A 12,219-nucleotide genomic window follows, 5' to 3' on the forward strand; every position below is an offset into this window, starting at 1 on the left:
CTCTCTCTGTGTGTGTGTGTGTGTGTGTGTGTGTGTGTGTGAGAGAGAGAGAGAGAGAGAGAGAGAGAGAGAGAGAGAGAGAGAGAGAGAGAGAGGGGTGGGGATGATAATGTGTGTGGGAGCAAGAGTGTGTACATATTGAAAGTATCCATTTCAGGGGATCAAGATGTAGCTCAGTTGGTAGAGTGCTTGCCTGATGTTCAATAGGACTTGAGTTACACATACTACATTTTGTATTCCAGGTGAGTATGGTGGTACATGCCTATAATATCAGCTCTAGGGAGGTGGAGGCAAGAGGATCAGAAATTTAAGGTCATCTTTAGCTACATAGCAAGTCTAAGCTCAGCTTGAGTTTCATGACCCCCCACTTCACACATGACATCCCACCTCAAAGATAAATAAGTAAGTAAATAAATAAATTAATGTAAAAGAATGCCAAGAACTGATTGCTCTTCCCCCTTATACTCCCACTCTGTAAAACCAAAACTCCCAACATCATCTGATGTAATTACTGAAATGAGAATACATACCCTAGCGAATAACTTGTCCATGCTCTTACAACAGCTGGTGCTGCTGAATAAGGAATAATTCTGCTTGTAATACCTTTTAGCCTATGTGTTCATTATCTGAAGAAATCCAACTAGTAAACTCTGATATGAATCAAGAGGCTTCTTCGTATGTTTTACAACTATAGCGTCCTTCTCACTTTAAAGTCTTGCATTTCCTTATCTTCTCTTATGAAATGTCCACGGGGAAATGGCAGTATGATTGCTTCACTACCTAAAGCAGACTACAGAGATTCACTGATTACCACTCAATCTTACAAATAAAATATTTTTATTATATATTACCTATTCTCCTCTCTCTCTTTCTCTGTATGTGTGCATGTGTATGTGTATATATGTATGTGTGTGTATGTATGTGTGTGTGCATGCACGCACACACACACACACACACACACACACACACACACACACACACGGAGCTAGGCTAGAAGTGTGACTCTATGACAGAGTGCTTGCCCAGCATCCACAAGGCAGTGGGTTTGACCACTAACATCACAAAGGCTAAGAAACAAAGTTACAAGGACTTCTTGACCAATGATAATTCAAACAAAAACTAATTTGTTTTTTTTTTGTTTAAGCTTTTAAATAGTTAGATATTTGTTTAGCTTTTAATTAGTTAGATATTTGTTTAGCTTTTAATTAGTTAGATAACAGCTAACATTACATTGAGATTTCAAAAATCTATAAAAGGGAACTTAGTATCCCAAAGTCACACAGTTCAAAAGTCCAAGTGCCCAGAATCCAGTGAGAGTCAGCTCACTAAGTTAACATCAGTAAGCAACTTCCCTAATTCTAAATACACCAAATCCCCATAAAGAAACTTTACCCAAACCCTGGGAACACTCAGCTTTTGACTCTTTAATCAAAAGTGTAAGGATCAATAAAGACACGGTAAGAAATTATGTCTAACACTATGGTGAGCAAAGGTCAACACATTGAAGAAAATTTCATGAAGAACCAAATGCACCAGACTTCTGAATTCCTGTCAATTAAAGTCACCCCTGCAAACAAGACTGCACGCACAGACATAATGAAATGATCGCGGAGGATCTTGGTGTGACGGGAAGAATGTTGACAAGATCCTGATGAGCAGGCACACTGTCCCTGCCCTTCTGACTATTAGATTTTCTTTTCAGTCAAAATGGGATTTTTCTTTAGTTCCAGCTTCCAACAGATACACAATCGATGAAGTAGAGAGAGAGAAAAAAGAAATCAGTTGACATCTATTACAATCCAACTACATTATTCAGACACATCCGATTCGGTGGGTGACACGTTTGTTTAAAAAAAATCCCTGGCCAGGGACACAGCTCAGAGGTGGAGGACTTTCCTAGCAGACATACGACCTGTGTGGTTCAATCCCAGGCACCACAAAATAGACAACCAAAGCTATTGGGTCAACTTAGTAATTCATCAACAGGCACATTTAAAAGAAAAACAGTAAGTTGCTATGAAAGTTTAGATCCCTACATTATTAACTTGGGGTTTCTTCAAGAACATCTATTTGGGGAGCAACAGTTGTTTCCTCAAAAGACGTTGTCTTACTAATGAGAGCTTCAGACCCTAGAATATGATCATTGGGGGGAGGGGGAGGGCGCACAAGTGAAAGGAAGAGACACAGAAATCCCGTGTTGATGTCAACCCACTAAATGACTCTTTTCACAGTCTACAGACTCTTTACATGTATGCTGTCCAGTTAATCCTCATAAGCACAGTGGGACAGCATAGGGGATGAGATCTATTTTACAGGTAAGGTATGTGGGTTACAGAGAAGGTCATGCTGTCTGCCGGTTACATAGGTGTCCATCAAGTGATGCCACTGGCACATAAGGCATGCAATAAAGGTGTCTGGTGCACATTGAACATGGTCTCAACATTGTCATCCACCACCATGTCAAGTCGTTTCTCTAGCTGTACCTGCATGACAAGGTACACAGCTTAGCTATGTCCTACCTTGTGGGGCATTAGGATATTAAATGGCAGTGGAACTGAGGTTTCATATAAAGTTTTGAACTTCAGGGACCTAAGAGAAGCACCAGGAAGTTTCTCCTCTCTGTGTCCCTCGGGAGGCAAGTGGTTAATCCTTCCGCATGGATGGGGAGGGAGTCTGTTCTGTTTGTTGCAGGGAATCCAATCCCTGAGACTGCAAAAAAAATACGTGAGGGATTCTGAACATCCTTCTGTTCAGTTTATAGTACATAGTTTCAGATATGTTTCCCCACAAACTCTACACTCCTCACATACCAGGAACATACTGTGTCTTGGGCAAGCACTGTTCTATGAGCTTGAAACAGTCAAGGAAGAAACTGAAAGCCTTTACTCTCATTTAATTTTTATGTGTGTGTCACACACATGTGTGTGCATGGTTGCGTGTGCTGTGCATCTGGAGGACGTTGGACGGCCTACGCTATTGCTCTCTGCTTTATCCTTTCAAGACAAGGGTTCCTCACTAAACCTCACTGTGTTTTCACTAGGCTGGCTGACCAAGTAGCCAACTCCAGCAATCCTCCTATCTCTGTCCCACCCCAGAACTGGGGCTGCACATAGCTCAGTCATGCCTAACTTTATATCGGGGCTCTGAGTGTGTCTGTCTTAGCTATTGTCAACTTGACCCCAAACTAGATACTCCTAGGAAGAGAAAATCTCAACTAAGAAAGTGCTCCATCAGACGGTCCTCTGGACATGCGTGGGCATTTTCTTGATTGCAGATTGCTGTAGAAAGGGTTAGGCCCACTGTGGGCAGTATCTTCCTTAGGCAGCTGATCTGAAAGGTCGCTGATCTGAAAGGTCTCTTTCTTTGTTGGGTCTCTGTGTGGTTTATGTACCAGAGTAATTGTGACATCATAGAACGAATTAGGTAGTGTTCCTTCTGCTTCTATTTTATGGAATAGTTTGAGGAGTATTGATATTAGCTCTTCTTTGAAGTTTTGGTAGAATTCTGCACTAAAGCCATCCGGCCCTGGGCTCTTTTTGGTTGGAAAGGTTTTAATGAATTTTTTCTATTTCCTTAGGGGATGTGGGTATGTTTAGATAATTTACCTGCTCTTGATTTAACTTTGGTACAGGGTATCTGTCTAGAAAACAATCCATTTCATCTAGATTTTCCAGTTTTGGTGAGAATAGGCTTTTGTAGTAGGATCTGATGATTTTTTAAGTTTCCTCAGTTTCTGTTGTTATGTCTCCCTTTTTGTTTCTGGTTTTGTTAATATAGATACTGTCTTTGTGCCCTTTAGTTAGTTTGGCTAGGGGTTTATGGGTGTGTGTGTGTGGGAGGCGTGGGGACATCCTCTTGGAGGAGGGGGTGGAGGAATGAGATGAGGATATATTGGAGGGCACAATGGGAGGGTGATAACAACTGGACTGTAAAAAAAGACTAAAGATTAAAAAAGAGAGAGACGAAGAAGGGTAGCTGAGCAGCCTGAGAAAGCAGACCAGAGAGCAGCATTTCTTGGGTTTCTGCTTCAAGTGCTCCCCTGACTTCCCTCCACAATAGACTGTGACCTGAAAGAAACAATAGGCCTTCTCTCTGAGTGGCTTTTGGTTAAGGTGGGAAAACACTAAGGAGGACAGTGTCCGAACTCAGTAATCACCCTTACCTACCAAACCGCATCCCTAACAGCTGGCAGAGTAACCGCTAAGTGAGTATTTACTAAGTGAATACAGGAGTCTGTCGGAAGTGGTGGGCAGAAGCCTGGGCAGGGACTGGAGGAGAGGCAGGGAAAAGGAAACCTGAGTCTAACCTATTAACTGACCGGATTTTTATTAAAATCTTATCATGTCGGTGATGAGAAAAGATAGCCATTTTTGTTATTTAGCTCATCGTTAACAACATGAGTGCCAGTGAGTTCTGAAAGGGGACCATGATCTCAGGGCTGAGAGAGAACAGTGACTCAGCAGATAGTATTTATAACTTTGTAGGCTATTCATTCTCTCTGTCTCTCTGTCTCTCTCTCTGTCTCTCTGTCTCTCTCTCTCCTCTCTCTCTTTCTCTCCCTCCCTCCCTCCCTTCCCTCCCTTTCTCTCTCTCTCTCTCTCTCTCTCTCTCTCTCTCTCTCTCTCTCTCTTTCTTTTTTATTTTTCCCAAATTATACTTTTGGGAGCTCAGCCTGTGTTCACTGGCTTCCAAAAGGTGACTTTGCAAGGCAAGTTTTCTCCCGTAATTAGAGGCATTTATCTTAGGACTCATTTGACTACGGCAGTGAGGTCACAGGCTGCCAGCCCCACTGTCACAGCCTCCCTCAATTTCAGGCAGTGGCACTTCACCTCCAGGCAAAATATTAGTAAATTAACGCTCCTCGCTCTGCACTCATTTGGGAAATCTGCTCAGCTTGTGAGGAACGTGAGAGGCAGGGAGTCATCAGGACAGCTAGTGATACCTCCAAACCTTGTACATATCATTTCAAACTCTGACTTTGTTTCTTGCAGTTGGGATTTAGTCTGTGGTGTTAATTTCTTTTATTATGCACAAGGCAGGAATCAGCACTGTTAACTGGTGAGAAAAACACAACACACTCCTATGTGTGCATGCATGCGCATGCATACACGCACACACACACACACACACTAGAAAAATCCACCCCAATGTTCCCGAATCTTTCCTAGAACTCCCTGTCTCAAAAAACAAAAAAAAAAAAAAAAAAAAAAAGACCTCTGGCAAGATAAGTTGTTTCCTGACCAGATTTACAACCCTGACTTAAAGCACAAATCACCATATGAAGACCGCAAAGAGATTACTATTAACTTGCCACATCTCAGGGCATTAAGATGCGTTCACCCAGGCATCCTTAGGCCCGTGAGTGTACTTCAGTTGTTACATAAAAACTGAAAGAACGGGGTGGGTGGACATCGCTTTCACCAAATTCTCAGTGGAATACACTAGCCCACTAGGCAAGAACTCCCATTCTGAGGCAAACGGGCATAGGGCAGCAAGGGGCGGACTGAGGCTGCGGACCATAGACCAGCTGCCGGGTACATGCTGTGGATTTTGTGGCACGAGGGACTATTTTCTGGCCCATGATCTCTGTCTTTGCTGGGACTCAGTACTTGAGTCAGATCTGTCAGTCAGGCTGGCCTCCACCTCTGAAGCTGACACTCAAACATGAAGGCCCTGAAGACCCAGTATCATCCTTCGTTGGAACCAACCGAGCATGTAGGAAAACATTTATATTGACGTGTGTGTGTGTGTGTGTGTGTGTGTGTGTGTGTGTGTGTGTGTATGCATGCACTCTATTAAAGGATCAGAAGGATGGATACCTCCCATGTCAATTCTAGCTCTCATTTACAAGACACACCATCAGAGAACATTACAGCAGAGGCAGGATCTATTACCTTTTATAGGACATGACAAAGTCCGACTTAAACATCAACTCTCCTTCCACACCATGGCAACTGCTCTCTACTGAGGTTATGAGGCCTCGATAAACAGAGAAATGGGCACATGTTGCTTAAAACTACCCAGACTATGGCTTCAAACATTTTAAAACTCAGATGGTATAGAACTGAGACAAGGTTAACTCACCCACTTTCATAAAAATCCAACTAAAATGCAAGTTTTAAAAATCATTATTGCTAAATCATGGGATATTACCAGAAACGACTACCCCTTTTAAAATGATAATGTACATCATCCCCAAAGCCACTCCTTAAAATCAAGAGCATTTCCAAGTGAGAACATGGGCTGGTTGGAGGTCTGAAAGTCATTCTTGTGCCAGTCATGCCCCTGTGAAGCCAACTTACAGTCATGATGAGCCCCTTCTCCTGGAAGTACTGCACTAGCGGGGCAGCGTTCTGCTTGAAGTTCACTAGTCTCCTTTGGGTCGCCTTCAGGTTGTCATCTGGCCGCCCCTGCTGCTCCGCACGCTTCTGTAATCTCTCCTTGAGCCTCTGGTTGGCACAAGCCAGGAACACCACCAGGTCAGGGGTGCAGATCTGAGGGAAGCAGACAGGCAGACAGGTGTTTATGATGTCAAACAGCACACACATCGACAGCAGCAGGACCCTCTGATGGTTCTGTGGTAAGGGCCACATCCTTAGCTCTTTCTGTCTTTTCCAGCTTATTTCCAGAGCTGCTCTCTACACAAGGCCAGGACCGCCTCGTCTTACTGCCGTCCGTGTAACCGACAGCCTATCCCACGTGGCAGTGTATGGTAGCCCTTTATACTTCAGAAAACACATTTTCTGTCTATTCTCACATATATTTTCAGGCTAAACTTTGCCAGAGCATGCATAACCTGATGTTAGAGGAGAGATGATCCCCGGGCCCCAGTTGTCTGCAGCAAACCCATGTTTGCATTGTAACCACTGTCCTATCTGTTGGTATTTTCCAGCTGGCTAGTGTACGCCTAAGGCCTGAAGCTAAGCTAGTTCCTTATAACATGACCAAGCTTCACGGCATTCTACAGGGTACACAGCTCAAGTCTGTGTTGTGCATGAGCAGAACAAGGCTTTGAGAGTCCAGAGCTCTGATGACTTCACACGGTCACTAAAGTCTATGTTGAATCTTGTTCTGTTTGGTCTGTGACCTCTTTTCCTTTCCCTGTCACACAGCACCAGAAGACCAAGGAGCTATGTGGATACAACTTAAAGAATAACCAGTTTTTAGGTTGTTTTCCAAGTCTCCCATCATATTCCACCCCGCCTCCCACGCTTGCTTCCTGCAGAGCCTCTCCTGTTTGGTTTCCATCTGCAAATCCATACTGATTCCAGATATACACTGTCTCCACTGACTTTCAACAGCCCAGTGTTTTCAAGTGTCTCCTGTGACTTTCAGCAGCCCTTAGCCCTGGGTTTTCAAGTGTCTTTGCCACAGTTCTTTCCAGAAGTCTTAATGTAACTTGTGACTCAGCCAGGTCCAAAATCAACCTTAGCACTTTCTACCTCAATCATGTCACAGTAAAAGTCCTCCCCTCCCCCTCCCCTCCCCCCTCTCCCTTCCCTCCTCTTCCCCTCTCCCTCCCTTCTCCCTCCCCTCTCCCTTCTCCTCCCCCTTCCCTCACCAATCCCTCCCTTCCCACTCTCTCTTCTCCCTCCTTCCCCTCCTTCTTCTGGTAGCAATGCCCCTTTCTTAAACCTCTGAACTAGACGCCTTAATAGGCATCTGTAACCCTCACCAGCCTCCAGTCTGGCCCAGGGATCGCCACACCTCTTGGTCTGTCTCTGAGAGACTTTCAGCCTCCCTCCAGTGCCTCAGCACCTGATCATAGCGCATCGGGGAGAGGGACCGAGCACACGCATCCAGAATGAGCTTGTCTTTAGTTTCCATCTAGGATAGTGACAGTGGTTCAGAACCTTCCTAACACCAGGACCCTTTAAAAGGTCACCATCCTCATGATGTGGTGACCCCAACTATAGAATTATTTTTGTTGTTATTTCATAACTGTAATTTTGCTATCATAATATAAATGTCTGATATGCAGGATACCTGATGTGTGACCCTTGTGGAAGGGGTCACAACCCACAGGTTGAGAACCGCTAATCTAGAATTTGTCATTTGGCAGATGTTTGTCCTTTGGCAAGCTTCAGTCTTTCTAAACCCATTTTTTTACATAAAGGGGAGATTTAAAATACAGTAATTTAGCATTCCCCCTTTAAAAACAAAAGAAAGAAAGAAATACAAACAAGACCCATGAGTGGCTGAGGTGATGGCTTGGCCAGTTAAGGGCTTGCTATGCAAGCATGAGGACCTGAGCTCAGATGCCCAGAGCCCCGTGTAGAAGCCAGGCACTGGTGCCTTCTGTAATCCAAGTGTGCAGGGGCCCCGTGTAGAAGCCAGGCACTGGTGCCTTCTGTAATCCTAGTGTGCAGGGGCATGGATTGCTGGAGATCCCTAGTCTGCCAGCCCCGCTTAGTCAGAGGCTCAGGGCCAATGAGAGACTGCCTCAAAAAGGACTGTAACCTGGAGAGAGCTGAGAAAGACCCTTGGTGAGGTTGACCTCTGGCTTCCACACACATGCACACATGTGCACACACACCATCTCCTCATGCACACATACAAAAACATATACGTACATATACCATAGACATACACAGATAAATACACCCACAAATGTAAACTGCTTTTGAATAACCTTAAAACCTTAGAAATTCACTTGTAGTTTTTATGACATACAATCAGGAGATCACTTGAAGCTAAAACTTTCTTTTCTAAAATATTGTACTATAAAATTTGTATTATTCTTATTATATGTAATATTCATCCTTAGAAGACATAATAAAGGACATATTTAAAATTACTTTAAATAAATTATGTAAGGAAGAACATAACTTTTTATTGTTGTTGTTGTTGTTTTGTTTTCTGAAACAGGGTTTCTCTGTGTAGCCCTGGCTAACCTGGAACTCACTAGGTAACCCAGGCTGGCCTTGAACTCAGGGATCTGCCTGCCTTTGCCTCCCAACTGCTGGGATTAATGACGTGAGCCCTGGCACACCCTGGCAAGAAGAAGGCAATTATTGACAAACAAATTACACTATATTAGGTTTGTTTTGAAAACACTCTATATTAAAATGCAGGGAAAGAGAAACATCCTTGAACTATCAGGTCAGTGCTGGATACAAGTAGAAGCATCGTGTAGTTTGAAATCCCTGCACTGTATCCCTCGCACATCAACCGGCGGACGCTCATACGCTTCCTATCTTGGTCCAAGAAGGATGCAGAAGCTTCCCTATGTGACCTTTACATATCGCATTTGGTCTTGTGGTTGGTTTCTGTGTACCAAAGGCAGCTTCAAATTCATACTGTACACTCTGAATACATTTGCATTTTGTTAGGTTGGTATTTAAATTAGCAGAGTTTATATATAGGCACTTTAAACTTATAAAAGGCAGAGAAGCATATATATATATATATATATATATATATATATATATATATATGTAATATCTTTTCATGAGTGGAAGGTAAATGTGGAGAAAAATAGTTTTAAGTTGAAATTTCAAATTGACTTAATTTTATCACTGTGATTACTCCGCTGTCTTTCTTGGTACACACTGAAAAGCATAGGACTGTGAAGTCAAAACAAAGCAAAACAGAAATTAAAGCCTAGATCAGCCAAGGCTAGCCCAGTAGCTGGGGTAGTATGCACTCTGACCCCAGCTGCTGGTGGCTTGGCTAAGCCTAGCAACGCTACATGGTCCTTCACTCGCTTGGGCCTCAGTGTTCAGCAGCACTCCATTCAAGAGGGAAAAGTATGTAACATGCTGTGCTTTTCTCCCCCCCCCCATATCAGACACCATGGTGTGAAGTAGTGTGAGGGTGGAAGAAGCCACACTGTGTGCTGTGGGAATGAAACCTGTGTCAGGGGGGACTGGAAGCTCTCAAACTGAAAGAGGAGCCTGAGTAGGACTGCAGGAGAGCAAACATGCATGGTGCATGGGACCTTGTTCCTCAGCTCCACTGACAGCCCGTGTCCCCTTTCTTTTCTTAACAAGCTGTGCACTTCCGTCCCACACCTAAAAGGTCCAGCTTTCCCTTGGCCTTCCCCGAGGCTGCTAGCTTCTTCATCTGACCTTTACTCTGTTTCCCCGAGATGTCTCATAAGATCATCCCTGAGCTTCCTTGTGAGTCCATCTCTGGGTTCTTTGATCGGTGAGACTGAGAACCCCAAAGGGTGCCTCTGGTAGCCACTGTATTTCAGAAGACGTGAAACCCTTAGGGATTGTTCACAAAGTTGACTTGTGACGCAGGGGAGGGCTGCCTCACCAAACAGCAGGAACCATCCAGTCCTTGGCACACCCTCCTCTCGGGAAGCGTGTGCTGACTGACTGAGTAGCCAGATACAAAAATACATGGGAAAGAAAACAGAGACATCACTTTTGTCTACATGGCAGTAAAATCAGAAATGGTTGATACTGTTTCTCCCATTGGACTGAGTCAGTGAGTCCTTCTCCCCATCCCCGCCCCACCCCCTGCATCACATGGATAATTCAGTCTCCCTGGATCCATTTTAAGCCCTTAATTCTGTTCAAAGGAATCAGCCTTTGTATAAGCAAGAATACATTCACGGTGTCTGGCTCAAAAGGAAATTCAGTTTTAATACCCTGTCACCCAACAGGGTCACTCTCTGCCCCGTTCTTTACGAAGCTGTATGAGGAAAGCTTTGACTCCTAAATCGGATCTGCTACGTAGTCGGAAATGAGGAAGCAACAGCACAATTAGCATTGAGATAAAAACTGGAGTCATATAAAATAAGAGGTGGACAAGGAATGGGAGCTACCTAGCCTGAGTTAACCCCAACCCTGCAAACATGCACTCTGGTGACAAATAGCTTTAACACTGGAACATTCAGTCCTCTGCCCTGAGCGCTGCCTGTTCCAGGTACTGACGATTAAGGGGTGGATTGGGGGCCTCTCCCAGAGGTTTGCTTCTAATGGGCTTGTTTGCACTCCCACTCTACCAAATGGCTTCTTTCACACATTAAACATTTACTGGATGAAAACTTCTGTGTTGCTCCACAGCTGGTGGATCAGGTCACTACGAAAGGAAAGCTGATTGACAACTGGATTTCATCTTTTTTTTAAAAAAAATTATTTCATTTTAGAATTTTGTGTGTTTATCTCTGAATGTGGGTTTTGCATATCAAATACAAATGCCCTGGGCAAAAGCAGTGGGTACCCTTAACTGTTGAGCTGTCTCTTCAGCGTGTAACTTCATTGGGAGCGTGTGCACATGTGCATGTGTGTGCGCGAGTACACATGTGTTCATGCTCCTGTGTGTGCACATGTGTGTGTTGTACTTATGTACCATGGTACAGAGGTCAGGAGAGGATTCTGGGTGTGGTGCAGAGGCCAACAGCCTCCTCTGTCACTCTCTGCCTTATTCTTTTTCAGATCACGTTTCTCACTGAAGCTGCTATTTTTCAGTTAAGACAGTGGCTGGCAAACCCCAAAACCTCTAACTCCAGTGCTGGCACTGAACATCCATGTCCAGGTCTTATGTGGGCACTGGGGATCTAAACTCCACGCCCATCCTGTATCGCAAGCACTATCACCCACTGAGCCATCTCCCATCCTTCACCATCTTGAAACGTGAAGATCTTTTCTGAGCAGTTTCCAGGGGGCCAGGGAACAAACTTGGCAACATTGTATCACCCATATGAGTTAAACAGTAGCTGCAACGGAAGTCATTTTATTACCCAGTTTTTAAAAATAAGTTTAGTGAAGGGTGGCAGGTGATACCACAGTGGGGCTGGTGAGGTGGCTCAGTGGGTTAGGCACCTGCTGCCCAGCCTGAGGACCAGTTTGATCCTTGGTGGTGAACATGGCAGAAGGAGACTCAGTGTCCTCTGGCCTTCACGTGTGCACTATGGCACACATAGACATACACCCACACAAATACATACGCATTAGATAAACAGTTTTTAAAAGAACACTACACTGATCTTGGCAGATACCAAATATTCAAATAAAATTAGACATACACTATGGCCATAAACACAAAGATTATAAAATATGTCAAGCCTTCCTGAGATGATCAATGCCACTCATTAATTTTAACAGTTTTTTTGGGGGGGAACAGTAAGTGAACAAAAATTATCCTGAAACTTAGTGAGAAATGTGGAGAGACAGGATGAGCAACGCTACCTTGGAAACTCAGCACCACATGTGACATACTGCAAATATATATATATATATATATATATATATATATATATATATA

General features: G+C 43.9%; 1 protein-coding gene across 3 annotated transcripts in view; it reads right to left on the reverse strand.

Moving 5' to 3' along the window:
* The window catches only part of Ak5 (adenylate kinase 5), a 197,991-nt gene that overhangs the window by 136,196 nt on the left and 49,576 nt on the right, over positions 1 to 12,219 (reverse strand). For all 3 annotated transcript variants that reach the window (XM_021196469.2, XM_029538109.1, XM_029538110.1), the window contains exon 6: positions 6,303 to 6,494. In XM_021196469.2, the coding sequence (XP_021052128.1) occupies positions 6,303 to 6,494 (192 nt within the window). The remainder of the gene's footprint in view (positions 1 to 6,302; positions 6,495 to 12,219) is intronic.

The sequence above is a fragment of the Mus pahari genome, chromosome 4 (assembly GCF_900095145.1).
Source record: "Mus pahari chromosome 4, PAHARI_EIJ_v1.1, whole genome shotgun sequence".
Lineage (NCBI taxonomy): Eukaryota > Metazoa > Chordata > Mammalia > Rodentia > Muridae > Mus > Mus pahari.